The 25,922-nt window shown below is 44.3% G+C and overlaps 1 protein-coding gene across 2 annotated transcripts in view; it reads right to left on the bottom strand.

The window, feature by feature from the left end:
* The window catches only part of PLEKHA8 (pleckstrin homology domain containing A8), a 384,133-nt gene that overhangs the window by 83,534 nt on the left and 274,677 nt on the right, over window positions 1-25,922 (bottom strand). For both annotated transcript variants that reach the window (XM_044066845.1, XM_044066846.1), the window contains exon 10: window positions 7,643-7,701. In XM_044066845.1, coding sequence (XP_043922780.1) covers window positions 7,643-7,701 — 59 coding nt within the window. The remainder of the gene's footprint in view (window positions 1-7,642; window positions 7,702-25,922) is intronic.

Below are 25,922 nucleotides of genomic sequence, written 5' to 3' on the forward strand. Positions count from 1 at the left end.
GGAGATCAGATAGGGTATGAATGGACAGATAAGTCAGCAAGCAAAGAAGAGTAGTATTGATGAAACTGAATTCATCCTCAAGTCTTGGTGAGTACCTTAACGAGGTGGACCTTGTTTTTCATAAAATATCACCAGGACGACATTGATATATAGACTATTTTATATAGCATATATCATGGACAGAAGAAGGTTATAAATTAAAAAAGATAGCTGGGTGCACAAGACCCAGGATAAACACGTGTCCAATCCTGGTAGGCACACTGGTGCCAAGAGTGGAACAAATGACAGAGAAGAATCTTCAAAATACGGAAACATTCCTACAATGGGGTTAGGCCAGGCCCAGGGGTAGGATGGCCCCCCCTGTTGTAGAATGAAGCAGCAGTCCACAAAAACTGATAAGTCAAAGAGTGCACTACTGAGGATAAGGAAATTATGTATTGTTACTATTATGCAAAAAGCCCAAAATTTCCAGACACAAAACATACAAAAAGACTGAGATAAATTAGAGGAAAGAAAATACTTCCACAAGAAAAACTGCAAGAAGCTTCAAATAAAAATTTGTGTTCACTAATACAACAGATTTGTGAAAAACGTTACATAGACCAAGAAACTTTAATCTGTTTGGAAAAAGAAGCATCTGAGGAAGTGAGAAAATATAAACAAAACCTACAGATTTTTGCAAAGTATAAAGAGGGAACATAAAAAAAGAAGATTAGTAAAGCAGAAGTTAAAAAAATAGAATTTGAAGTTATGGAATGTCTGCAAAGTGAAGGATTTGGTGTAGAAGGTCTAACACAGGTTACATCACAGCATGATGGAACGAGTCCCCAAAGTATGGAGAAACAGGAAGATCAGGAGATGTGAAGAAATATAGACATGGGAAAGAAAAGAGATTTAATATGGTGTAATATCCATGCAAAGGAGAAAGCAAAACTAATCAATACAAAGAGCAGAATCAAAGATATTTGAAGAGAAATACAGGCAAAGGAATTTGGACATGGAAAACTTTACAGTACAAAAAATAAGAAGACAAAGATGAAAGCAGAAAAGATTAGTAATGGAGAAGTTAAAGAACCAGAAACTGAGGTTATGGAGTACCTGCAAAGTGAAGGATTCGGTGTAGAAAATCTAACTCAAAGCACCACAGCAGGATAGAGCAATGGACCATCCACATTAAGGAGAAAGCAGTGGAACAGGAACCTTACACAGGAAACCAGTATAAATGTTCAACAGGAAACTGTGGCAACTCTGACACTGTCAATGCTGACGATTGATAGGACAAGTGAGTTCCCATATGACAGAGCAATGGATGACAGGGCGGCACAGTGGTGCAGTGGTTAACATTGTCACCTCACAGCAAGAGGTTCTCCGGTTCGATTCTCGGCTGGGGTGCCTTCTGTGTGGAGTTTGCATGTTCTCCCTGTGTTCGCGTGGGTTTCCTCCGGGTACTCCGGTTTCCTCCCACATTCCAAAGACATGCATCTGGAGCATTTCTCCCCGGGCCTCTGCTGAAAACAGGCTCTGTGGAACCTAGTCGGACTTTCCCGGTCAACAAATGATAAATAAATAAAATAAAAAATAAAATGACACAGGATGAAACTGAAGAGAATATTCCACAGGAAAATGCTATAGAACTTTCTATAGAATGCCTGCAGGAAATGGAGAACAAAAATTGTTGTGCCCTCAGTTTAGAAGAAAATGAGCTAGGAGAAGAGTTGCTTGATTTAACAGAGATAGATAGACATATTAAGATTAATGAAAAAAACTGATTGCAGAAGGTCAATAAAACCTAAAAATTCAGACATTTGATAAAACAAATGAACACAGTAATTATGACTCTCCATAGAAATCCATGTGATATAACAGAAGTAAACAGGTGTAAACAGATAAAATTCTACCACACACAGGGTAGTATGGTGAGGGAAGGGGAGAAATTGAATACCATCATGGAAGTATCGAACAGAGAAAACTAAAACGCAATGAAGACAAGTGACATTGTTAGAAGAGTGTAGAAGAGGGAACAGATCAACAAAAATACTCAAAGATAGATGTGATGAAAGCAATGTGCAGTATTAGATCAAGATCTCTATTGCACTATTGCAAATAAACTAAAAATCTCAGCAGAGGCAGAAAAACTTATAAGATATACAGAAAGGAAAAGTACAAAATAAGCAAATTATTGATGACCTCAAAAAGTTCTATAGAGAATTGGGAAACAAGGCAAAAGGAATTGAAAGACCATCCAAAAAGAAGAAATAGATACATTTTGGAGAAATACATATGAAGATCCTGTGGAACATAAAGATGTTAAATGGACAGAAGAAGTAAAAGAAAGAATACAAAGTTCAAAGGTACAGGATATGAAATGGGAAGAAGTAATAGCCAGAGAGATTGAAATAAAGTTAAGAAAAGCCTCCAATTTGAAAACCCCAGACCCACATGCAGTACTTGACTTCTGGCTAAAAGTATTAACATCTTTGCATGAAGATTTAGCCACGAGTAAGAACTATTTACATGTGCACCCTGAACAGACACCAACCTGGTTAACAGGAAAAACAATACTAAGGTACCAAGGAGTCAAAACCAGCCAACAGAGTCCATAAACCGATTTTAATAAAAAATAACACACATGAACGCAGACACATAAAACATAACGTTTTCATTTTAAAACATCAGATGTGGATCTAACAGTCAAACTCAGAGTTATACAGCATCCTGACAAGCAAACTTTTTACACTTTGTCCACTTGAGGGTGCAAAATGATTACTTTTTATACTCCATTCATTCACTCACTGCTGTTGAAGTCTGGTATTTTACATAACATACATATTCATTCATATAACTTTTAAAGTAAATTATTTAAGCATTTAGTTAATCTTTTTTTGGAAAAGTGAGTTACATTTTTAGATAATTTATAATATTGATAGTTTTAAATGTATTTTAGTATTTTTAACTTGATTTTAAGAAGCCTTTTAGTTTTTTAACATGGCTTATAATGAATATTCAGGAGTCTTATGATAATGATGTCTTAACAACTTGTCTTTTTGTATTGGTCAGTTTGCTTGTTTTGACTGTTAGATCCACATCTGATGACGTTTTAAAACGAAAACGCTGCGTTCATATGTTTTATTTTTTATTAAAATCGGTTTAAGGACTGGTTTTGACTCCTTTGTACCTTGGATTTGTTTCTTTGTTGTTTGTTTGGATACCAATTTGCCTATTTTTTACATTTAAGGAAAAACAATACTCCTACTTAAGAGTGAATCTGCAAGTTATCCTAAAAATTATAGGCCAATGACTTGCCTTCCAACGATGTATAAACTATAGACCGAAACTGATGCCGACAAGAGTTTATAGTCATTTAGAAGAAAATTCAATCATGGCAATAGAACAAATGGGTAATAAAAGAAAGTCATATGGAACAGAGGATCAATTTTTGCTAAATAAAGTCATAATGGAAAACTGCAAAAAGGGAACCCAAGTATGGCATGGATTGACTACAAAAAAGCATTTGACAGTATCCCACACTCATGGATAAAAGGGTGCTTAAAAATGTATATAATACACCCTACACTGATCAATTACATTACAGTGACTATGAAACAGTGACAGACCACTCTGCAATTAAGCCATGATAAAGGACAAATTATTATTCAGGGGATAAAATTTCAAAGGGGGATATTCCAGGGTGACTCCCTGTCACCACTGGTATTCTGTCTTGCCCTTAACCCATTATGCTGTCTACTTAACAGATTGTTTTCTAGGAGCCAAATTATAGCCATGGCCCTAAGTGTAAAGACTCATTTTACTCTAGGTCTATGATTTAAAACTGTATAGCTCATCAGATGAGGAACTGAAAGCACAACTACAAGTAGTCAAAAGTTTCAGATGATACAAGAATTTCATTTGGTCTTGATAAATGTGCAAAAGCAACCTTTAAAGCAGGGAAACTGCAGCACCAAGAAAACATCAGTTTGGGACAAGAATGTAACATAAAAGAACTTGAACAAGAGGGAGTGTATAAATATTTGGGAACAGATAAATAAAACATTAACTTCTTCTTTCGGCTTTTCCCGGTTAGGGGTTGCCACAGTGGAACTCCAGTCTGCTAATAATTGGCAATAGATTATTTACAGGTGCCAGCTCGATGCCCAACCTTCAATGAAGGCACACCCATTCTACGCATGTCTTTTGAACGCCACTCGCCCGCGGGGAGGACATACAGACTCCACATAGAAGATGCTCCAGCCGAGAATCGAATGGGAGAACCTCTTGCTGTGAGGCAATGCTACCGCTGCACCACCGCGGCTGCGAATAAACTTAGTAAGGAATATTTTAGAAGACTTTAATTCTGAAAACAGAATTGGCATCTAGAAACAAAATTAAAGCTATAAACCAATTTGTTCTTCCTATCCTAACTTACAGTTTTGAGTGACTGACTGGCCCCAAAGGTTGTTGCATACATTAGATAGGAAAAGGATGCTTCATGCTCAAATGATTTATAAAAATCAGCGCATACCAAGATTATATATTCCCTTTTCTGAAGGAAGTATGGGCCTCCTTGAAATTGATTACACGTATAGATCTGTAATTGTGGGACTGCACACATCTGCTGAATTCACAAGACCCAAATGTAGTGAAAGTTTTGAAACATGAGGAGAATAAATCTAAGATGACTTCCCTGCTTAGTCTATCAGAAGCATATCTGCGTCAAACAGGAATTGAAATCAAACCAGAAGTAGATAAAAATCAGGCAGCAACTAAATGTGCCAAAAAATAAAAAAGAATACAAGGTGAAGAACAAGAAGACAAGAAATGTGGAAAATGCATAAATATAGTTGCTAGTATAGAAAACTTCTGGAAGTACCTCACGTTGATCAAAATCATACACAGGAATGGTTAAGGAGAGGCAAATTCAAACCAAAAGATGAAAGTTTAATATTAGCAGCCCAAGATAGTGGGCTACATACAGATTGGTTTATAAAGTCCATTGAACATGTGGCAGAAACAGACAAATGCAGGTTTCATCATAGAAAATGAGGAAGTCTACATTACATGGGATCGGCCATTACCAACAGTTCGAAAGACAGATGTGAGAAAACCAGATATAGTGGTCCATGAAAAGACAAAAGTAGCACTGATCATTGAAATTGCTACACCCAGTGACTACAGTGTCTTGCGTACAGAGAGACACAAAGTCATAAAATATCAGGATTTAAATGCAGAAATGACAGCAATGCAGAAGAAAGACACCCAGATGGTTCCAACAGTAGGAACAAAAGGTATTATAAAAAAAGAATCTGCAATCATATTTAGATACGTTGCCAAGACATGTAACTCCGTATGAATCGCAGGAGTCATCATTACTGGGCATGTCACGGGTGCTACGAAGAGCACTTCTGGCTAATATCAAAGACTGAAACAATACTAATTTCATGAACTTTAATTGTACTTTGAATTAGGAATGGAGTCCATTCCCATCATGGTATTAGAAACCCAAAAGACTTGGAGAGAGAAAAAAAAATGGAGATCAACCCGTACATTGTCAGGTGGGTTGCAAACTGGCTCACCGATAGAACACACACAGTCAAAATAGGGGATTCAACCTCCACCAGCAGACCCGTAACCAGTGTCAATCCACAGGGACCAGTTCTGGGGTCCCTGCTGTTTGGTATCTACTTCTGGGATGTACAAGCAAACACAAAGGGTCTATGGCTAACAAAGTTTGCTGATGACTGCAAATGAGGAACAGCCATTGCATCCCTAAACAATGTCAACATCCTACAAAAGGGACATATACAGACAAATGACTGGTGACAAAGTCATGGGTTTAAATACAGTACAATGTACTTGCTCTAGGGACTTCAACCTAGTATGTGACATCAGCAGAACTGGCATGACAGACAGATGCATCTCATAGAGGTTATCGCTCCTCTGGAACAAACTTCTAGTTCAGGTGAAACAGAGTTCCTTGTTGACCCTATTTAAGCATAATTTGGATGATTGGATGGGAACCTGTAAATTCACCCCAGGAGTTTCACCTGCGTCCCTCTTAGACAGGTGCAGTACTTGTTGACTTAGTTCTACATGATACATTGATATTCAACGGAACAGGGGTTGTTCTTGGCTAGGCTTGTAAGGGCCCTAGGGCCAGTAGCCTAGTAACCTCCTATGATAACATAGGAAAGTGATGCTGACACCCTAGGAAGAGCCATGAGGGATAAATGCAATCTCACAGAAGGAACAGAGACTGTCTTGTGGGCAGGCTTTGTGACTAGAAGCTATGGGTTTAGACAAACTTGTTACAGGCTAAGTAATATTGCTCAAAACTGCCAATAACAAACATGACACCATTGTCTAACTTCTAACATGGAAAATGTTCCATCATTTTACTCACACTTCACAAACCAAGCACACTGTAACTGTTACAGGCTATCAAGCAGGTTATTATTCATATTAGTGGAAAGGCATCCTGCTGGGTATTTGGTTAGTATTAATACACATTGTGTTAACTTAAGTGTCTAGATTGATGTACAGTTTGTGGATTACAAGTAGTAAGAAACCATGCAAAGCTTTAGGAGACAATACCAACAAAGGATTGATGATGAATTTATTTGTAAACAAGGGAAGTGGTGGAATTATATGCTATGCAATGTGGCTGTGGAAAGGTGGGACAGCATGACAAAAGGGGTAACACTTTTGTAGTGGATCAGAGGAATACATACTTATTTCTACGGGAAGGGTGGGGGAATAGATGCTATTTGTTAAATATCAGTGGGTCTGCAAAATCCAAGGCATCTTTTTTGACATGGGTAGATTTACTGCAATTTATGCAAAAAATGCACTAGCCAAACTCTGTAGCATTACAGGGATAAAGTTTAACTATGACCCAGACATCCTGCACTTGATTAGTGGCCCATGTGTTGGAATGGCTGGTAGAGAGAGGGAAAGGAGTGACAAGGTTATAACTGCTAGGCTCTCTCAAAGGGGAGGGGGAATCCATGCCCAAGTGCACACTCAATGGTAGAATCAAATGGAAGTGCTTACTTGGAAGGGATCATGAGATTTTTGAATGGTTATGTCACCTATGGAAGCGGGTCACACACTGTCACTAAAGCCCACCCATGCCAAATTCTTTGACATCTAATGAGATGCATAGTGGAGATGCTAGATGCTCAACACCCAAATCCCCTGATGGCTGCATGGACAATGGCTGTGCCTTGATTGCCCCTCTGGGTTTCACCCTTAAATTGACTAAACGGGTACAGTTGTGGCAAGCAGCCTGAGAATTGGGAGGCATGGGGGGGGGGGGGTGGTGCAAAAAATTAATTAGAAAGAAATAAACTACTGTAATACAGAAAGTAAATAACCTCCATTGAAAGTGCATTTCACTTGAAGTATGAGCTTAAGCTCCATCATGTGCATAAATTTCACTCTCAAGTTGCTCCCTAGTACTTAAGAGCTGGAATTCTGCAAAAATCAGATATACTGCAAATCTCTTGAGGAGTCTAAATAAATACCAGTGAGAAATCATATTAAGATGGCTTCTAAATTATTCGTCTCTTAGTGGCTACAAATATTTCATGTTACTCAAGACTTTGTATGCAAGATTTTACAAATATATTAGTGTTTTTCTACTTACCTTAATATTACCAACAAAGTCCATTTTAACAGGTGCAAATACAGTTGGCCCCAATTTATCTGAAAGGATGAAACATTTTTAAATTATTCAACAGAAAAATGTACATATTTGTGATAAAGTAACAGCATTTCCTGAATCTGGAAGTTGCAATAGTCTTGTCTTACTGCGGAATTTGTTAAACATCCTGATATTTTATACTACATATCAAATAATATATATATATTTTTTGTAAAAGTTAGTGTCAACAAAAGCACACCATACTTTACCACCCCCACTCCCAAAAAAAAAACTCCTGGTAGAAACTGTAATTCATATACAATCCTACTTCATAAGTAAATATGGTAGAAGGACAACATGTTAACTGATCTATCAGAGGACCTTTTGTCACATCTCCTCCAATCACAAATCAGCATTTTCTGAAAAATCTCATATTTGGGGATGTGTGCAAGTCTGTACCACTGTACTCCATGATACAAAGAACTCCTTAAGTTCAAACTATTACAATGCAGCCAATGTGATATTCATTGTCCTTAAAACACCACACTCAAATTGTAACATACCCTCTTCAGACATCAAATGAACAGGCACCCACACCTTGATCAGGGCACTGCTCAAGGTTTGAGGATAAACTTCCCTTACCAAAATAGCACCTATAGTATAAAACTCAGTTTTCCAGGACATCAGAAAACAGACTACTCAACATTCAGGTACAGATCACTTAACCATCTCTGAAAAAGTAGGATGTCTCTTTCTAGACAATGGTAAACCTGTCAGCAGATAAGCGGCTATTACAGACAATAGAAAGCTACTCAAGTGCTGTACTCTCCTCTTCAACTGCACTGCACTGAATCATGCATCAGTTATGTATGTGACGATCATGGATTTACTTTTGTAAATATGAATTTTGAAATGTGAGAAAATTGGTATACTGTAACAATTACTTTGTATGTGCATATCAAAGCTCATCTTGCCAATTTTGTTTCTATATTTGATACCATGCAATGCAACTTGTGCTGCCAACAGGCTTAGGTGGTGGTTTAAAAGGGTCATTGTAGTAACCCACTTAACCAGTAAATGTAAAAATAAATACATAAATAAAAATATGTGATGTTTTCGTTACACAAGTCTGTATATCCCCAGTGTCCACTGGCTTGCATTACACCACTAGTGAATGCCTTTCTGTAAAATAAAGAACAATAACAAAGTTGCAACTTTTATAATACTAAGTAATTAAAAACGTATGAATTTACAAGCTCACAGGGAAATCCAGCACTCAAAGCTGGAGGAGACGCTCATCCAAACACAGATAGATGGAGGAAATTCCAGAGCCATCAAGAAGAGTACATTTAAGAGTAAAATGATATGAACACACATTACATCTAATATCAAGGATCTTTGATTAGCATCTGGTTGGGCTGGAATCCTAAGCAGTAACTTTGGGGGTGAGGGGTGGGGCTTGGAACTGGAGGATCACACAAACAATGATCTTAGGAAGATCCCATAGTGCTGATTTTAGAAGTGCGGCCAGGACAATAATACATGGTGATTGCACCAAAGGCCAAGTAGCAGCAGCATGGATTGCTGTGGATATGTTGCTGAGGCACAGACTGGAGGCAGCCATTTCCCTAGTGCAGTGAATGTGGCAGCACCATGTGCCACCACAGTTGTATACTTTATGGCAAAAAATAAATACATTAAAATGAATTTCACCAGCAATCTATTTGGAAAATGCCTGCTGTCTTCCTAGCTCAAGGGAGACCAGCTGGTCCATCTTTCTAAACTCAAACATCCATTTAACACTGCAGGAATACTTTCTAAGGTGAAGAGTCTGCTCTGAAGTGGTCAAAAATCAGCTCTGACACCACCTCTGAAAGTGATGGGTGTTTCTTCCTGAAGGGCAACATTTCCTTATGAAACACTCATGTTTCCTATACAGAAAGATCTGAAGCTCCAAAGTCATACAAAAAAGAGGTAATAGTAACCAGGAAAGGCATTTCCAATAAAACAACTTCAACAAAGCCAAGTTTGCAAGCTCTGATGTCAGAAAGTCAAGATTTTCCACAGAGGTTGCGAGTTTCTGATCTCTTCCTCACAGAAGGATGGATATACAGCACTTCTTTAAGGAACTGCTTGACGAGGCTGTGCTAGTCCCAAATAATGATCTTAAGACCATATGAGTTCTCCAGTCTACAAGCAAGACATCAATAAGTCAAAGATCTGTGAGGAGTTTGGTTGCAGAAAGGAAGACATCAACACCACTCCAGGGTTGAGCAACAAGGGTCCATCAAAAGCAGTTCTGGAAGCATGTGGTAGCTCTAATGCCATATAGATCTTACACTCAACTGCAACGCCTACATTTTGAGGTGTGAAAATTTGGTAAAATGACACCAAGAAACCTGCTAAATCATTAAGGCCAGAAGGTAAAGCACGATCTAAGTCTGGACCCTGCACTAGTTCTTAACTCATTACAGCAGAGTGCACCTCCAGGTGTTTCTGCAGTTAACTCCTACTGATGCCTGTAGGTGTCAAATACTGCTTGCTCATATTTGCATTAAGAACTCCAAAACCGTGCTACATACAAGGTATCAAAATATTTCCTTTTAAAGCATACATGATGGCAAACACAATTGTATCGATCTGATCTCTTATCCAATACAGCTAAACAGATATTGAATATTATTTTTATACTATTTATATTGTAATAATTTTCATATTTCTCTAAATATCTCAACATTCAGATAACACAGACGGAACTGCATAACCTCATATGAAAGCACACACCTGTATGAAGAAAATCCTGGTAGCAGTATGTGTCTTGCTTGAATAGTTACTGAGATATCATAAGCTGTTTATACAACATTACAACATTAATAATCACTGCCTTTATTTTGGTTTATAAAATCCAGTTTAAAGCATCAAACTGAATGAATGCCACCACGTGAAAACTACTTAACCCTGAATGGTTTACCATATACAGTTTTCTAGTGACACTTACGGTTCCAGAGATATGAATATTTATTTGAACTGTAGGCTGATAACCTTACATTTTAAAGGCTCAAGCCACACCCACTGGGAGTTAAAGGTACACACTTAAGAGAACTGTAATGGAGGGAATGAGTTAAAGGCCATGATCGCTTCCACCTTTCATGGGCTAGAACAGAAAATAAAGTATGTCCAGCTCCATAATGATAAGGGTTATCCACTTAGCATGGAGCAGAAAGGACTTCCTCTAATTTACGGTCATCTCAATGGACTGGAATCAGAGAACTCTCTCAATAAGGTCTCTTCCAGGAAATCCCTGGACAGGGTTACCATGAACCAATCATCCATGTACAGGAACAAAGAGGACTTTGGGACAGTCTGGAAATACATTGCTTTCAATATCATGTTCTCTTTTGGCCAGCATATACAACACCTTAGTAAAGAAGTCATTGGGTGCTGAAGTAGGCCCAACTGGGAACATGATGTACTGAAAGTGAGGTCTACCCAGAGTGAAACAAAGCAATCACATTCATGGGTTTGTGTCAAAAAAATGCTGACGTGTCAAAAGACATTTCCAGCAATGCCATCCAGGCATCCTTTGGGAGGAAAAAGTCAGATACAACAGTTCTGCTAATTAAAGTTGCTGAGATTCAGAACGTGATGGAAATTGTTCATCCCTTAATGATGAGAGGAAAAACTCCTGCTCCACATGCCAAACAGGACAGCCTCTACAGCCCCTTTCATCATTTCAGAAGTACAAACTAGGCAAGACCTAGTCTAAAATCATCCAAGTCCAACTTTGAGAGAAAAATCGCTAAAGACACAAAAGACAATCATAAGGCCTTCTTTAGCTATGTTAGAAACCTGGGTGGAAACTCCCAGATATGCTCAGAATTAGTCCAAAATTATACAAAAATCACTGAACCCACAGACATTGCCAACATACTGGCAGACAGGTTCAGTGCAAATTCCCCCCCCCCCCCAAAAGGAGAAATATCTATCCCACCAGAGTCTAGCCTCCCAAACATCTCAGATGCCCAGGTGAGAGCTGCTCTCTCTAAAGCAAAAAACACAGCATCAATGGGACCGGACGGTGTCCCCGGCTAAGTGCTACACGAACTCAATGAGGAACTAAACCCACACATAAGGCTGCTGTTTAATCTTAGCTTTACTACAGGATACGTACCCAAAGAATGGCGTACGGCAACTGTGGTCCCACTCCACAAAGGCGGTGCTTCTACGGACCCTGGAAATTACAGCCCCATAAGCTTGACGAGCCTTGTCTGCAAGGCTATGGAGAGGATCATAATGGAACTCATAAATAAAGACATTAGGGACCTACAGACACTGGATCCTACCCAATTTGGCTTTGTCAAGGGCAGATCCTGCCTCTTGAACTTGGTCGACTTTTTCGAAACAGTCACTAAGGCCATTGATGAGGGTAAGGCAGTTCACACAGCCTACCTTGACCTAGCAAAAGCGTTCGACACAATACCTCACTCGGGCATCATAGAAAAGCTCACCAGCTTAGATGTAAATAAGAAGTTATGTACCTACCATAACGTTCCATGTTAGTTGTCTTCTCTCACCTTCTTTCTTGCTTGATGGGTTCGGAGCCGATCCTCGGCTCCGACTCGGCACTTGCTTTAGCTCGAGAACTCCTTTTACCAGCTCGAGGCAGCCCCATATCCCATGATGCAAGGCGGTAAGTACCCAGATCTCGTTTGTTGACAAAGGGCAATAACACCAAGCAGAAAATACTTCCCAAAGGAAGAAGAAACTTACAGATGGAAAAGGACCAGGTCTGAATGGTCTTTAGCATAATAGTTTCTTATACAAGGTCTGTCCAGGCCAGGGGAAGGAGGGAGGGTCGAAGAAAGAAGGCGAGAAGACAACTAACATGGAACGTTATGGTAGGTACATAACTTCTTAATGTTAAGTTGTCAATCTCGCCTTCATTCTTGCTTGATGGGACCGCGTCCCTAGCACCTCTATCCTGGGTGGCTCAATGGAACAAACTCTTGAGGACTGTAGAGCCAAAACTGGCTCTGTCCCTGGAGGCCAAGTCCAATTTGTAATGGGAAACAAAAGTGTGAGGAGTGGCCCAAGTGGCCGCTGCACAAATAGTGTCCAAAGGAAGTCTAGCCTGAAAAGCTGTAGAAGTAGCTAAACTCCTGGTTGAATGTGCTTTAGGTTTTGAGCACAGCTGTTTTCCCTGAGCGTATAGATTTCAGTGATGACGAAGAAAGCCATCTGGACAAAGTCACTTTAGAAACAGGAAGGCCTTTTTTATTATCCGCATAGGAAACAAAAAGTTGATCAGATTTTCTAAATTTTTTTGTTCTGTCCAAATAATATCTGAGTTGACGGTGGACGTCAAGATAATGTAGCTTTTGTTCAGCCCTATCTGAATAGTTAGGAAAAAATACAGGGAGATCAATGGATTGATTCAGATTGTTCTTTGAAGCGACCTTAGGTAAAAAGGATGGAATGTTAAGTTGTCAATCTCGCCTTCATTCTTGCTTGATGGGTTCGGAGCCGATCCTCGGCTCCGACTCGGCACTTGCTTTAGCTCGAGAACTCCTTTTACCAGCTCGAGGCAGCCCCATATCCCATGATGCAAGGCAGTAAGTACCCAGATCTCGTTTGCCGCTTCGCTTAGGAGGTCTTCTTTTTACCAGCTCCTGGTAAGTTGTTCACATTTGTGATTTTTCAAGCCCCTTTTTAGTCTAAAACTAATTTTTTGATAGTTTAAATTTATTTCTATCCCTTTCTGACAGAAATTCCCTGTCTCTTTTAATTTTTTGTTAGTCAATTCCCTATCCCATCCCCCCCCTGTTAGGGTGTGTGTGTTGGTGTTTTATAGAATACCTCTTGGTATTTTGTTTAATTTAATTTGACTGGTGTGTCTGTGTGTTGTGTTTTCGGCACCATGTCAAAGGAGAGGGTCTCAGGTTTTAAGAAGTGTGACTCGTGCTGTCAGAAGATGTCTCTGACAGATGGTCACACTTCTTGCCTGTATTGTCTGGGCCCTCTTCACCTGCAGGACTCCTGTGCTATTTGTCACTCCTTCAGCCAGAGAGTCCTGCAGGAGAGACGAACAAGTTGATTCTTAGGGGCCTTCTGCCGGAGGGCTCTCCGGCTAAGTCGGCTCCACCAAAATCAACAAAACCTGCCAAGGCCCAGGCTTCTGTATCTAAGCCTGCGGCCTCGGCTCGACTGTACTGAGTCGAGATCGGCTCGGCTGGAGCCGATTCTGGCTTGACAGCTTTCGGCACCGATGGCTATCGGTGCGAATCTGTTTTGTCCACCGATGTCGGCTCCGATCGGTTCCGACACCCATGTGGCACAGGCATCGGTGTCGGCCCGATCGGCCCGACACCGTTATTGGTGGCTGTATCGGCTCGGCTGGAGCCGATACATCGAGGCATTCTGTCGGCTCCGAGAAGTCGGCGCCGACAGGATCGATAGTATCGGCTGCGATGGCTCATTCCCGGAAGAGGTCGAGGTCTCCTTCCTTGGAGCCGCTACTTTCGGCCCGGCTTCACCTCTTCTATCGGAACGCAGCCAGCAGAACCGATCTTCAAGGTCATCCAGGTTGTCAGATCATGACCTAGAGAGTGGTCAGTAGATTACTCAAGTCACAGGTACTGGCCCAAATGTTACACAGTCCGTCTCAGCAGACGACTGTTGGTCCACACCCCGTTACAGTTTCTCCTTCAACTCTACCCCAGAGCTTGGAGTTGGAGTCTTCGGCATGGTTACTGCTACGGCTGGAGGACGGATACCCCTTCTGTTCCTTCAGCCTCTACTCTTATCTCCTCTTCCTTAGAGGGATTCGGTGGTCAGGCTTCCATGGTCTCCTCCGAGGGGGTGAGTGGCATCGGACCCTTGTCCGAACCCGCTCTTCCCTTGGAGCCTCGGCCTGGTGAGCTCGGCTCCGACATCTGCCTCGGAGACTTCCCTTCGGTGGTCCCTGGAGTTCCTAGCTCTTGAGCGGGTTCTCTCGGACCTGCCTGGGAGGGAGCATTCGAGGTGATGAAGAGTGTACTGGCCACTGGTATCAGTCAGCAGTCTGTTCCCGTAGCTCCTCCCTCTATAGTACCTGTTGACATCTCTGCCACTTCTCTTGCTACAGGACCCAGAGATCCTCCGCCTCAGGTTTCCCCATTGGAATTTCCCCTCTTCCGAGGATTCTCCTGATGTTTCGGGAGATCCTCCTAGGAAGAGGACTTGTAAGAGGAAGCATGTAGACTCCCAGTCTGTCACTTGGATACTGACTTTGATGAGTCAGAGGGATCCCTAGATCCCTCTGAGGATGTCTCCTTCTCAGACATCCTAGAACTTCTGAAACAGAGGGAAACTGGCCCACCAACAATCCCTCTGAGGATGAGTCAGTATACCTAGAGGCGTTTGGATCTCGGCCCTCCACCTCCTGGGTGTCTCCGCCTTCGACCCCTTATGCAGGTTATTGCACGAAGGCGTGGGCAGCTCCTGACTCTGTAGAGCCAGTCCCTAGGAGGCCTTCTAAATTTATCACTGCCCCTAGTGACAAACAATTCCTTACCAAGGGTGTCCCTGCTGATGCCATGGTGGTGGCTGCCACCAAAAGGAACTTGCAGATCCTTCCGTGCCGTCCATCCTCCTAATAAGGCCTCTAGGACCAGGGATAGGTGCGGCAAGCGGATGTTTTCCTCAGCGACCTTTGCTATGCTCGCTGAATTATCTTTGTCACTTCACCAGACTCCAGAGATATCCTGAAGGAGCTGGGAGAAGTAGTTCAGGATCCTACAGCTGCAGGGGCTCAAGAAAAGATTGCTTCGCAGCTAGGAACCCTCAATTCCATTGCTAACTCCTCCATGCGGCTAATATCTTATGCTGCGGATGGAGCGAGAGCCACAGGCACAGGTGTGGCTCTTAGACGCCAAGCCTGGATGCGGCTATGTGATTTCGGATCCCTTTAAGGCGCCTTCACAAATTCTCCCTTTGATGGGTCAGCTTTGTTTGGCCCTCAGGTGAAGGAAACCTTGACCAGGTGTGAGCAGGACGGCAAGACTCTTTCTGCTGTTGGAGTCCGTTTTCCACCCTTCTAGGCCTTATCCCAAAGGACAGAAGGGTGGGAAGATGTGGTTCCGTAAATCCCAAGGAGTCACGCCGATTCACGTGGTCAGTTTACCCCTAGAGGCAGAGGGGTAACAACAACAGACGCCGCTCTAGAGGCAGAGGGGTCCAAGAACCAGGGAAACAGGGAGCCTCTCTCTGATAAGCCCTTTCAGCATCCCTGAGGTGTTGCCCGGCTGTCCCTCCTTGGAGGCAGTCGGGAAGATTATCACTGTACCCAGAAGCCTGGTTTCCCTCACTCAAGACAGATGGGTACAGTCGATCATATCCAAGGGTTACATAATTCCTTTCGAGGAAAGTCCCTTCCCTCAAGTTCCCTTCCAGATGTACCACCCGGTCTAAGGAGATTGCAGAGTTAGAAATCGCAAAACTACTGCAAAAGAGCCATTCAGCCAGTTACAATAGACCATTCAGAGCCGGAATCTACTCAAGGTTCTTTTGGTCCCCAAAAGACGGAGACTGGAGACCAATATTGGATCTCAGCAGACTCAACAAGTCTGTCAGGAAGACAAGATTCGAATGGTCACTCTTCAGTCAATTCTGCCCTTCTTACAGAAGGACAACTGGATGTGCTCAATAGATCTTCAGGATGCGTACTATCACATCAAAATTCACAGACGCCCAGGAGATTTCTCCGCCGCTGGGGTCCAGTCACTTCCAGTTCAGAGCCCTGCCCTTTGGTCTCACTACAGCCCCAGAGTGTTCACCAAATGCATGGCAGTGGTCACGGCTCACCTGAGACGTCAAGGATTCCAGGTGTTTCCGTATCTCGACGACTGGCTCCTGTCAGCCACCACCAGGCATCAGCTTATTCAAGCCAGGGATTACACAATAGACCTTTGTTCTCATTTAGGCATCTCAATCAACTTGAAAAGTCATCCTTATCGCCCTGCCAGTCTATTACCTTCATAGGCGCAAACTTAAACACTGTTCGGATGTCAGCTACCCTTACAGAACAAAGAGTTTCAGACATTCAGACTCATGTCAGGATCATTCTGGCCAGCAAGAAAGTACAGGCCAGAATGGTTCTAAAGGTATTAGGTCTCATGGCTGCGCCATTACTCTTCTTCCCTGGCTCGATTCTACATGCGCCTCCTTCAGTGGATGCTGTTCACACAGTGGTCATACCAGCAACTCCCAATGCGTCACCAGATTCTGGTGACACAGACATGCAAACAGCATCTTGCTTGGTGGATCACATCGTCTCAGGTTCACCAAGGCAGGTGCTTTGTACCCCCCCCGATAGCCACTGTCACCACGGATGCCTCCCTGATCGGGTGGGGGTCATTATCAGGGCAGGATGGTTCATGGACGTGGCAACCGCTCGAGTACCATCTGCACATAAATGTCCTGGCCCTGAGAGCAGTGCTGTTAACGCTGCAAGCCCTCAACGACTTTCTTCCCGTAGGGACAATTGCAGTCCACACAGACAACATGTCTGTAGTGTGGTATATCAACAAACAGGGCGGAACCAAGTCCTACCCTTGTGTCGAGAAGCGCTCAGACTTTGGCAATGGGCGATCTCCTCTCATCGGTTTCTGGTAGCAACGCATATCCCTGGGAAAACCAACATCATAGCGGACAGATTGAGCAGAGCTATCCTCATGCCTCACGAGTGGTCTCTCAAGCAATCTATAGCGGAAGAGATTTTTCTGGAATGGGGTCGCCATGTTGCGATCTTTTGCTACTCCCCAAAACAGCAAATGTCCAGACTTCTTCAGCCTCTTCCTCTATCAGGCCATCCCCAGAGACGCTCTGACCCAGGATTGGCCCCAGGGACTTCTTTATGCCTTCCTCCATTTCCTCTGATCCCTCAGGTGATCCAGAAAGCTACCGCTTTGAGAGCCAAATTGATTCTCATTGCCCCTTACTGGCCTCGACAAGTTTGGTTCCTGTTCCTCCATCATCACCTTTTGGTGCAGCCGTGGCATCTGGACCCAGTGCCAGATCTACTGATTCACCAATCCGGTCAGCTGCACCGGTCAATCCCTTCTCTCAACCTCACAGCATGGTTGCTCCACTTCCTTCCTTAGCCAGGCTTCCTTTGATCTCTAACCCAGTTAGAGACATCATAGTAGCTTCACTAAAATCCTCTACCAGGAGGATTTACACAAGCAAATGGAAACGTTTCTCTTATTGGGCTAAGGCCCAAAATATTGATCCTTTTACTGCCCCTGTTCAGGCAGTTTTGGACTTCTTAGCAGAGATTTTTCATGCAGGCTCCTCTTCTTCCACAGTCAGAGTTCAATTGGCTGCTATTTCTAATTTTCATGTCGGGATAGCAGATCATAATATTATGTCCCATAGGCTCTGCAGGGCCTTCTTGAAAGGAATTTTCCTACTAAAGCCTCCAATCAGGAATCCTCCTCCTCAGTGGGATCTAAATTTAGTGCTGACATCCTTGATTCTTCCCCTTCGAGCCAGCTGTTTCTTGTTCCCTGAAATATCTTTCTTGGAAAACTTTATTCCTAGTGGCTATTACATCTGCCAGGAGGGTGTCTGAACTTCATGCTCTTTCGGTTCGACCCCTATTTGATTTTTCACAAAGACAGAGTATCTTTGAGAACTAATCCATCCTTTTACCTAAAGTCGCTTCAAAGAACAATCTGAATCAATCCATTGATCTCCTGTATTTTTCCTAACTATTCAGATAGAGCTGAACAAAAGCTACATTATCTTGACGTCCACCGTCAACTTAGATATTATTTGGATAGAACAAAAAAAATTAGAAAATCTGATCAACTTTTTGTTTCCTATGCGGATAATAAAAAAGGCCTTCCTGTTTCTAAAGTGACTTTATCCAGATGGCTTTCTTCGGTCATCACTGAAATTTATACACTCAGGGAAAACAGCTGTGCTCAAAACCTAAAGCACATTCAACTAGGAGTTTAGCTACTTCTACAGCCTTTCAAGCTAGACTTCCTTTGGACACTATTTGTGCGGCGGCCACTTGGGCCACTCCTCACACTTTTGTTTCCCATTACAAATTGGATTTGGCCTCCAGGGACAGAGCCAGTTTTGGCTCTACAGTCCTCAAGAGTTTGTTCCATTGAGCCACCCAGGATAGAGGTGCTAGGACGGTCCCATCAAGCAAGAATGAAGGCGAGATTGACAACTTAACATTAAGAAGTTATGTACCTACCATAACGTTCCATGTTAGTTGTCTTCTCGCCTTCTTTCTTGACCCTCCCTCCTTCCCCTGGCCTGGACAGACCTTGTATAAGAAACTATTATACTAAGGACCATTCAGACCTGGTCCTTTTTCCATCTGTAAGTTTCTTCTTCCTTTGGGAAGTATTTTTTGCTTGGTGTTATTGCCCTTTGTCAACAAACGAGATCTGGGTACTTACTGCCTTGCATCATGGGATATGGGGCTGCCTCGAGCTGGTAAAAGGAGTTCTCGAGCTAAAGCAAGTGCCGAGTCGGAGCCGAGGATCGGCTCCGAACCCATCAAGCAAGAAAGAAGGCGAGAGAAGACAACTAACATGGAACGTTATGGTAGGTACATAACTTCTTATTAGTTCTCAAAGATACTCTGTCTTTGTGAAAAATCAAATAGGGGGGTCGAACCGAAAGAGCATGAAGTTCAGACACCCTCCTGGCAGATGTAATAGCCACTAGGAATAAAGTTTTCCAAGAAAGATATTTCAGGGAACAAGAAACAGCTGGCTCGAAGGGGGGAAGAATCAAGGATGTCAGCACTAAATTTAGATCCCACTGAGGAGGAGGATTCCTGATTGGAGGCTTTAGTAGGAAAATTCCTTTCAAGAAAGCCCTGCAGAGCCTATGGGGCATAATATTATGATCTGCTATCCCGACATGAAAATTAGAAATAGCAGCCAATTGAACTCTGACTGTGGAAGAAGAGGAGCCTGCATGAAAAATCTCTGCTAAGAAGTCCAGAACTGCCTGAACAGGGGCAGTAAAAGGATCAATATTTTGGGCCTTAGCCCAATAAGAGAAACGTTTCCATTTGCTTGTGTAAATCCTCCTGGTAGAGGATTTTAGTGAAGCTACTATGATGTCTCTAACTGGGTTAGAGATCAAAGAAAGCCTGGCTAAGGAAGGAAGTGGAGCAACCATGCTGTGAGGTTGAGAGAAGGGATTGACCGGTGCAGCTGACCGGATAGGTGAATCAGTAGATCTGGCACTGGGTCCAGATGCCACGGCTGCACCAAAAGGTGATGATGGAGGAACGGGAACCAAACTTGCCGAGGCCAGTAAGGGGCAATGAGAATCAATTTGGCTCTCAAAACGGTAGCTTTCTGGATCACCTGAGGGATCAGAGGAAATGGAGGGAAGGCATAAAGAAGTCCCTGGGGCCAATCCTGGGTCAGAGCGCCTCTGGGGGGATGGCCTGATAGAGGGAAGAGGCTGAAGAAGTCTGGACATTTGCTGTTTTGGGGAGTAGCAAAAAGATCGCAACATGGACGACCCCATTCCAGAAAAATCTCTTCCGCTATAGATTGCTTGAGAGACCACTCGTGAGGCATGAGAATAGCTCTGCTCAATCTGTCCGCTATGATGTTGGTTTTCCCAGGGATATGCGTTGCTACCAGAAACCGATGAGAGGAGATCGCCCATTGCCAAAGTCTGAGCGCTTCGACACAAGGGGTAGGACTTGGTTCCGCCCTGTTTGTTGATATACCAAACTACAGACATGTTGTCTGTGTGGACTGCAATTGTCCCTACGGGAAGAAAGTCGTTGAGGGCTTGCAACGTTAAAAGCACTGCTCTCATCTCCAGGACATTTATGTGCAGATGGTACTCGAACGGTTGCCACGCCCCATGAACCATCCTGCCCTGATAATGACCCCCACCCGATCAGGGAGGCATCCGTGGAGACAGTGGCTATCGGGACGGAGGTACAAAGCACCTGCCTTGGTGAACCTGAGACGATGTGATCCACCAAGCAAGATGTTCTTAGATGTTTGTGTCACCAGAATCTGGTGACGCATTGGGAGTTGCTGGTATGACCACTGTGTGAACAGCATCCACTGAAGGAGGCATGTAGAATCGAGCCAGGGAAGAAGAGTAATGGCCGCAGCCATGAGACCTAATACCTTTAGAACCATTCTGGCCTGTACTTTCTTGCTGGCCAGAATGATCCTGACATGAGTCTGAATGTCTGAAACTCTTTGTTCTGTAAGGGTAGCTGACATCCTAACAGTATCTAAGTTTGCGCCTATGAAGATAATAGACTGGCAGGGCGATAAGGATGACTTTTCAAGTTGATTGAGATGCCTAAATGAGAACAAAGGTCTATTGTGTAATCCCTGGCTTGTATAAGCTGATGCCTGGTGGTGGCTGACAGGAGCCAGTCGTCGAGATACGGAAACACCTGGAATCCTTGACGCCTCAGGTGAGCCGTGACCACTGCCATGCATTTGGTGAACACTCTGGGGCTGTAGTGAGACCAAAGGGCAGGGCTCTGAACTGGAAGTGACTGGACCCCAGCCGAAGCGGAGAAATCTCCTGAGCGCCTGTGAATTTTGATGTGATAGTACGCTGCCCTGAAGATCTATTGAGCACATCCAGTTGTCCTTCTGTAAGAAGGGCAGAATTGACTGAAGAGTGACCATTCGAATCTTGTCTTCCTGACAGACTTGTTGAGTCTGCTGAGATCCAATATTGGTCTCCAGTCTCCGCCTTTTGGGGACCAAAAGAACCTTGAGTAGATTCCGGCTCTGAATGGTCTATTGTAACTGGCTGAATGGCTCTTTTGCAGTAGTTTTGCGATTTCTAACTCTGCAATGTCCCTTAGACCGGTGGTACATCTGGAAGGGAACTTGAGGGGAAGGGACTTTCCTCGAAAGGAATTATGTAACCCTTGGATATGATCGACTGTACCCATCTGTCTTGAGTGAGGGAATGCCAGGCTTCTGGGTACAGTGATAATCTTCCCGACTGCCTCCAAGGAGGGACAGCCGGGCAACACCTCAGGGATGCTGAAAGGGCTTATCAGAGAGAGGCTCCCTGTTTCCTGGTTCTTCGGACCCCTCTGCCTCTAGAGCGGCGCCTGTTGTTGTTACCCCTCTGCCTCTAGGGGTAAACTGACCACGTGAACTGCCGACTCCTTGGGATTTACGGAACCACATCTTCCCACCCTTCTGTCCTTTGGGATAAGGCCTAGAAGGTGGAAAACGGACTCCAACAGCAGAAAGAGTCTTGCCGTCCTGCTCACACCTGGTCAAGGTTTCTTCACCTGAGGGCCAAACAAAGCTGACCCATCAAAGGGAGAATTTGTGAAGGACGCCTTAAAGGGATCCAAGAAAATCACATAGCCGCATCCAGGCTTGGCGCCTAAGAGCCACACCTGTGCTCATGTTTCTACTGCCCATCCGCAGCATAAGATATTAGCCGCATGGAGGAGTTAGCAATGGAATTGAGGGTTCCTAGCTGCTAAGCAATCTTATCTTGAGCCCCTGCAGCTGTAGGATCCTGAACTACTTCTCCCAGCTCCTTGAGGATATATCTTTGGAGTCTGGTGAAGTGACATAGGTAATTCAGCTTAACGCATAGCAAAGGTCGCTGAGGAAAACATCCGCCACTGCACCTATCCATGGTCCTAGAGTCCTTATTAGGAGGATGGACGGGCACGGAAGGATCTGCAAGTTCCTTTTGGTGGCCGCAGCCACCACCATGGCATCAGCGGGACACCCTTGGTAAGGAATTGTTTGTCACTAGGGCAGTGATAAATTTAGAAGGCCTCCTAGGGACTGGCTCTACAGAGTCAGGAGCTGCCCACGCCTTCGTGCAATAACCTGCATAAGGGGTCGAAAGGCGGAGACACCCAGGAGGTGGAGGGCCGAGATCCAAACGCATCTAGGTATACTGACTCATCCTAAGAGGGATTGTTGGTGGGCCAGTTTCCTCTGTTTCAGAAGTTCTAGGATGTCTGAGAAGGAGACATCCTCAGAGGGGATCTAGGGATCCCTCTGACTCATCAAAGTCAGTATCCAAGTGACAGACTCGGGGAGTCTACATGCTTCCTCTACAAGTCCTCTTCCTAGGAGGATCTCCAAACATCAGGAGAATCCTCGGAAGAGGGGAAATTCCCAATGGGGAAACCTGAGGCGGAGGATCTCTGGGTCCTGTAGCAAGAGAAGTGGCAGAGATGTCAACAGGTACTATAGAGGGAGGAGCTACGGAACAGACTGCTGACTGATACCAGTGGCCAGTACACTCTTCATCACCTCGAATGCTCCCTCCCAGGCAGGTCTGAGAGAACCCGCCCAAGAGCTAGGAACCCAGGGACCACCGAAGGGAAGTCTCCGAGGCAGATGTCGGAGCCGAGCTCACCAGGCCGAGGCTCCAAGGGGAAGAGCGGCTCGGACAAGGGTCCGATGCCACTCACCCCTCGGAGGAGACCATGGAAGCCCGACCACCAATCCCTCTAAGGAAGAGGAGATAAGAGTAGAGGCTGAAGGAACAGAAGGGGTATCCGCCCTCCAGCCGTAGCAGTAACCATGCCCGAAGACTCCAACTCCAAGCTCTGGGGTAGAGTTGAAGGAGGAACTGTAACGGGTGTGGACCAACAGTCGCCTGCTGAGACGGACTGTGTAACATTTGGGCCAGTACCTGTGACTTGAGTAATCTACTGACCACTCTCTAGGTCATGATCTGACAACCTGGAAGACCTTGAAGATCGGCTCCGATGGCTCGCCCGATAGAAGAGGTGAAGCCGAGCCGAAAGTATCGGCTCCAAGGAAGGAGACCTCGACCTCTTCCTGAATGAGCCATCGGAGCCGACATTACAGATCCTGTCGGCGCCGACTTCGGAGCCGACAGAACGCCTCGATGTATCGGCTCCAGCCGGAGCCGATACAGCCACCAAAGTAACGGTGTCGGAGCCGGTCGGAGCCGACACCGATGCCTGTGCCACATGGGTGTCGGAACCGATCGGAGCCGACATCGGCGGACAATAGATTCCGCACCGATAGCCATCCGTCCCGAAGGCTTTGTCAAACCACAATCGGCTCCAGCCGGAGCCGATCTCGACTCAGTACGAGTCGGAGCCGAGGCCGCAGGCTTAGATACAGAAGCCTGGGCCTTGGCAGGTTTTGTTGATTTTGGTGGAGCCGACTTAGCCGGAGAGCCCTCCGGCTTAAGAAGGCCCCTAAGAATCAACTTATTACGCCTCCTGCAGGACTCTCTGGCTGAAGGAGTGACAAATAGCACAGGAGTCCTGCAGGTGAAGAGGGCCCAGACATAGGTAAGAAGTGTGACCGCCTGTCAGAGACATCTTCTGACAGCACGAGTCACACTTCTTAAAACCGAGACCCTCTCCTTAGACATGGTGCAAAAACACAACACACAGACACACCAGTCAAAATTAAATTAAACAAAATACCAAGAGGTATTCTATAAAAAACCAACACACACACCCTAACAGGGGGGGGATGGGATAGGGAAAATTGACTAACAAAAAATTAAAAGAGACAGGGAATTTCTGTCAGAAAGGGCAGAAAAATAAATTTAAACTATCAATAAATTAGTTTTAGACTAAAAGGGGCTTGAAAAATCACAAATGTGAACAACTTACCAGGAGCTGGTAAAAAGAAGACCTCCTAAGCGGCAAACGAGATCTGAGTACTTACCGCCTTGCATCATGGGATATGGGGCTGCCTCGAGCTGGTAAAAGGAGTTCTCGAGCTAAAGCAAGTGCCGAGTCGGAGCCGAGGATCGGCTCCGAACCCATCAAGCAAGAATGAAGGCGAGATTGACAACTTAACATCCCATATGTCACAAGATGGGTTGCAAACTGGCTCAAGGACAGAACCCACAGGGTTAGAGTTGCTGGTGCCATGTCAGACTCTAAGCCGGTCACGAGCTGTGTCCCACAGGGCTCAGTCCTGGGCCCCCTCTTGTTCGGCATTTATTTTTCTGAAGTGCAGGCAAACATAGGGGGATTGTGGCTGACAAAATTTGCAGATGACTGCAAACTGGGCACCATAATTGACACTCATCAGACACAGACATCCTCCAGAGAGGTCTCATAGAAATGGATAACTGGTGCCAGAGCCATGGCCTTAAGCTAAATGCCAAAAATGTATAGTCATACCCTCTGGGAAAACAAGGTAACCCCTAATTACCACATAGGTGGTAATCCATTAAACACGGAAGAAGTTATCAGGGACCTGGGGACCCAAGTTGACAGTAACCTCTTTTGACACTCACATTGCCAAAGTGGTTAGGAAGACCTTCTACATTGCCCACCTGATCATGAAGGGATTCACATCCAGATCAGGAGAGGTCATTGTACCCCTGTACTCTTCACTTATCAGACCAATGATTGAGTACAACGCCCATTCGAATGTACCTTACCCGACACCTGCAGCAGTTGGAAAGACCCCAAAAGTTCCTCACCAAAAGGATAAAGGGGCTCAAACATATGTCATACGCTGCCCGACTGAAGAAACTCCAGCTCTATTCAGTCGATACCGTCTGCTCAGAGGTGATCTGTGCCTGACATACAAGGCCATGTCCAACCCGGAATTAATGGACATGCTCCACCTCAAAAAATCCAAATCCACCAGAGCCACGAGAGCAAGAGACTTAAACCTCAACACGGATATAAATATGACGTGCTGGAGGGACAGATTCATCACCCAGAGACTCCCTACACTATGGAACAGAATCCCAGTCCATGTGAGGCAGAGCCCCTCACTGACTCTGTTCAAGAGAAATCTTGACGAGTGGATGGGAGATCATAGGTTTACCCCGGGAATCATCTCTGTGTCACTGCTGTTCAGAGGCACAGCAACCTAATGGGTATAGTATTCTCATCCTAAGGGGTGGTGAAAGCCACACACTCTGGCTAGGCTTATAAATGCCCTAGGGCAGATAGCCTAGTATGAACCTATGAACCAGTGGCTCCTGAACATGGCAAAGACTGTCCACATCTGGATCTTATTGATCCTTGGTGATGATTCCCCAAGCCAGGATAAACTGTGAGAATATGAGATTACTTTTATGAGTAGTCCCAGACTGAAATCAAAACTTTCACAAAGTGGCAAGAGGGGTAATCATCTGCTAACTTGGCTGCCACAGAAAACTGGCAAGACGGCGCATCACTTCAAAGGCGGTGCTTCTACAAACCCTGGAAATTACTGCCCCATAAGCTTGACGAGCCTTGTCTGCAAAGTTATGGAGAGGATCATAATGGAACTCATAA

The sequence above is a fragment of the Protopterus annectens genome, chromosome 3.part1, assembly GCF_019279795.1.
Source record: "Protopterus annectens isolate FY-2018-M chromosome 3.part1, PAN1.0, whole genome shotgun sequence".
NCBI classification, from domain to species: domain Eukaryota; kingdom Metazoa; phylum Chordata; order Ceratodontiformes; family Protopteridae; genus Protopterus; species Protopterus annectens.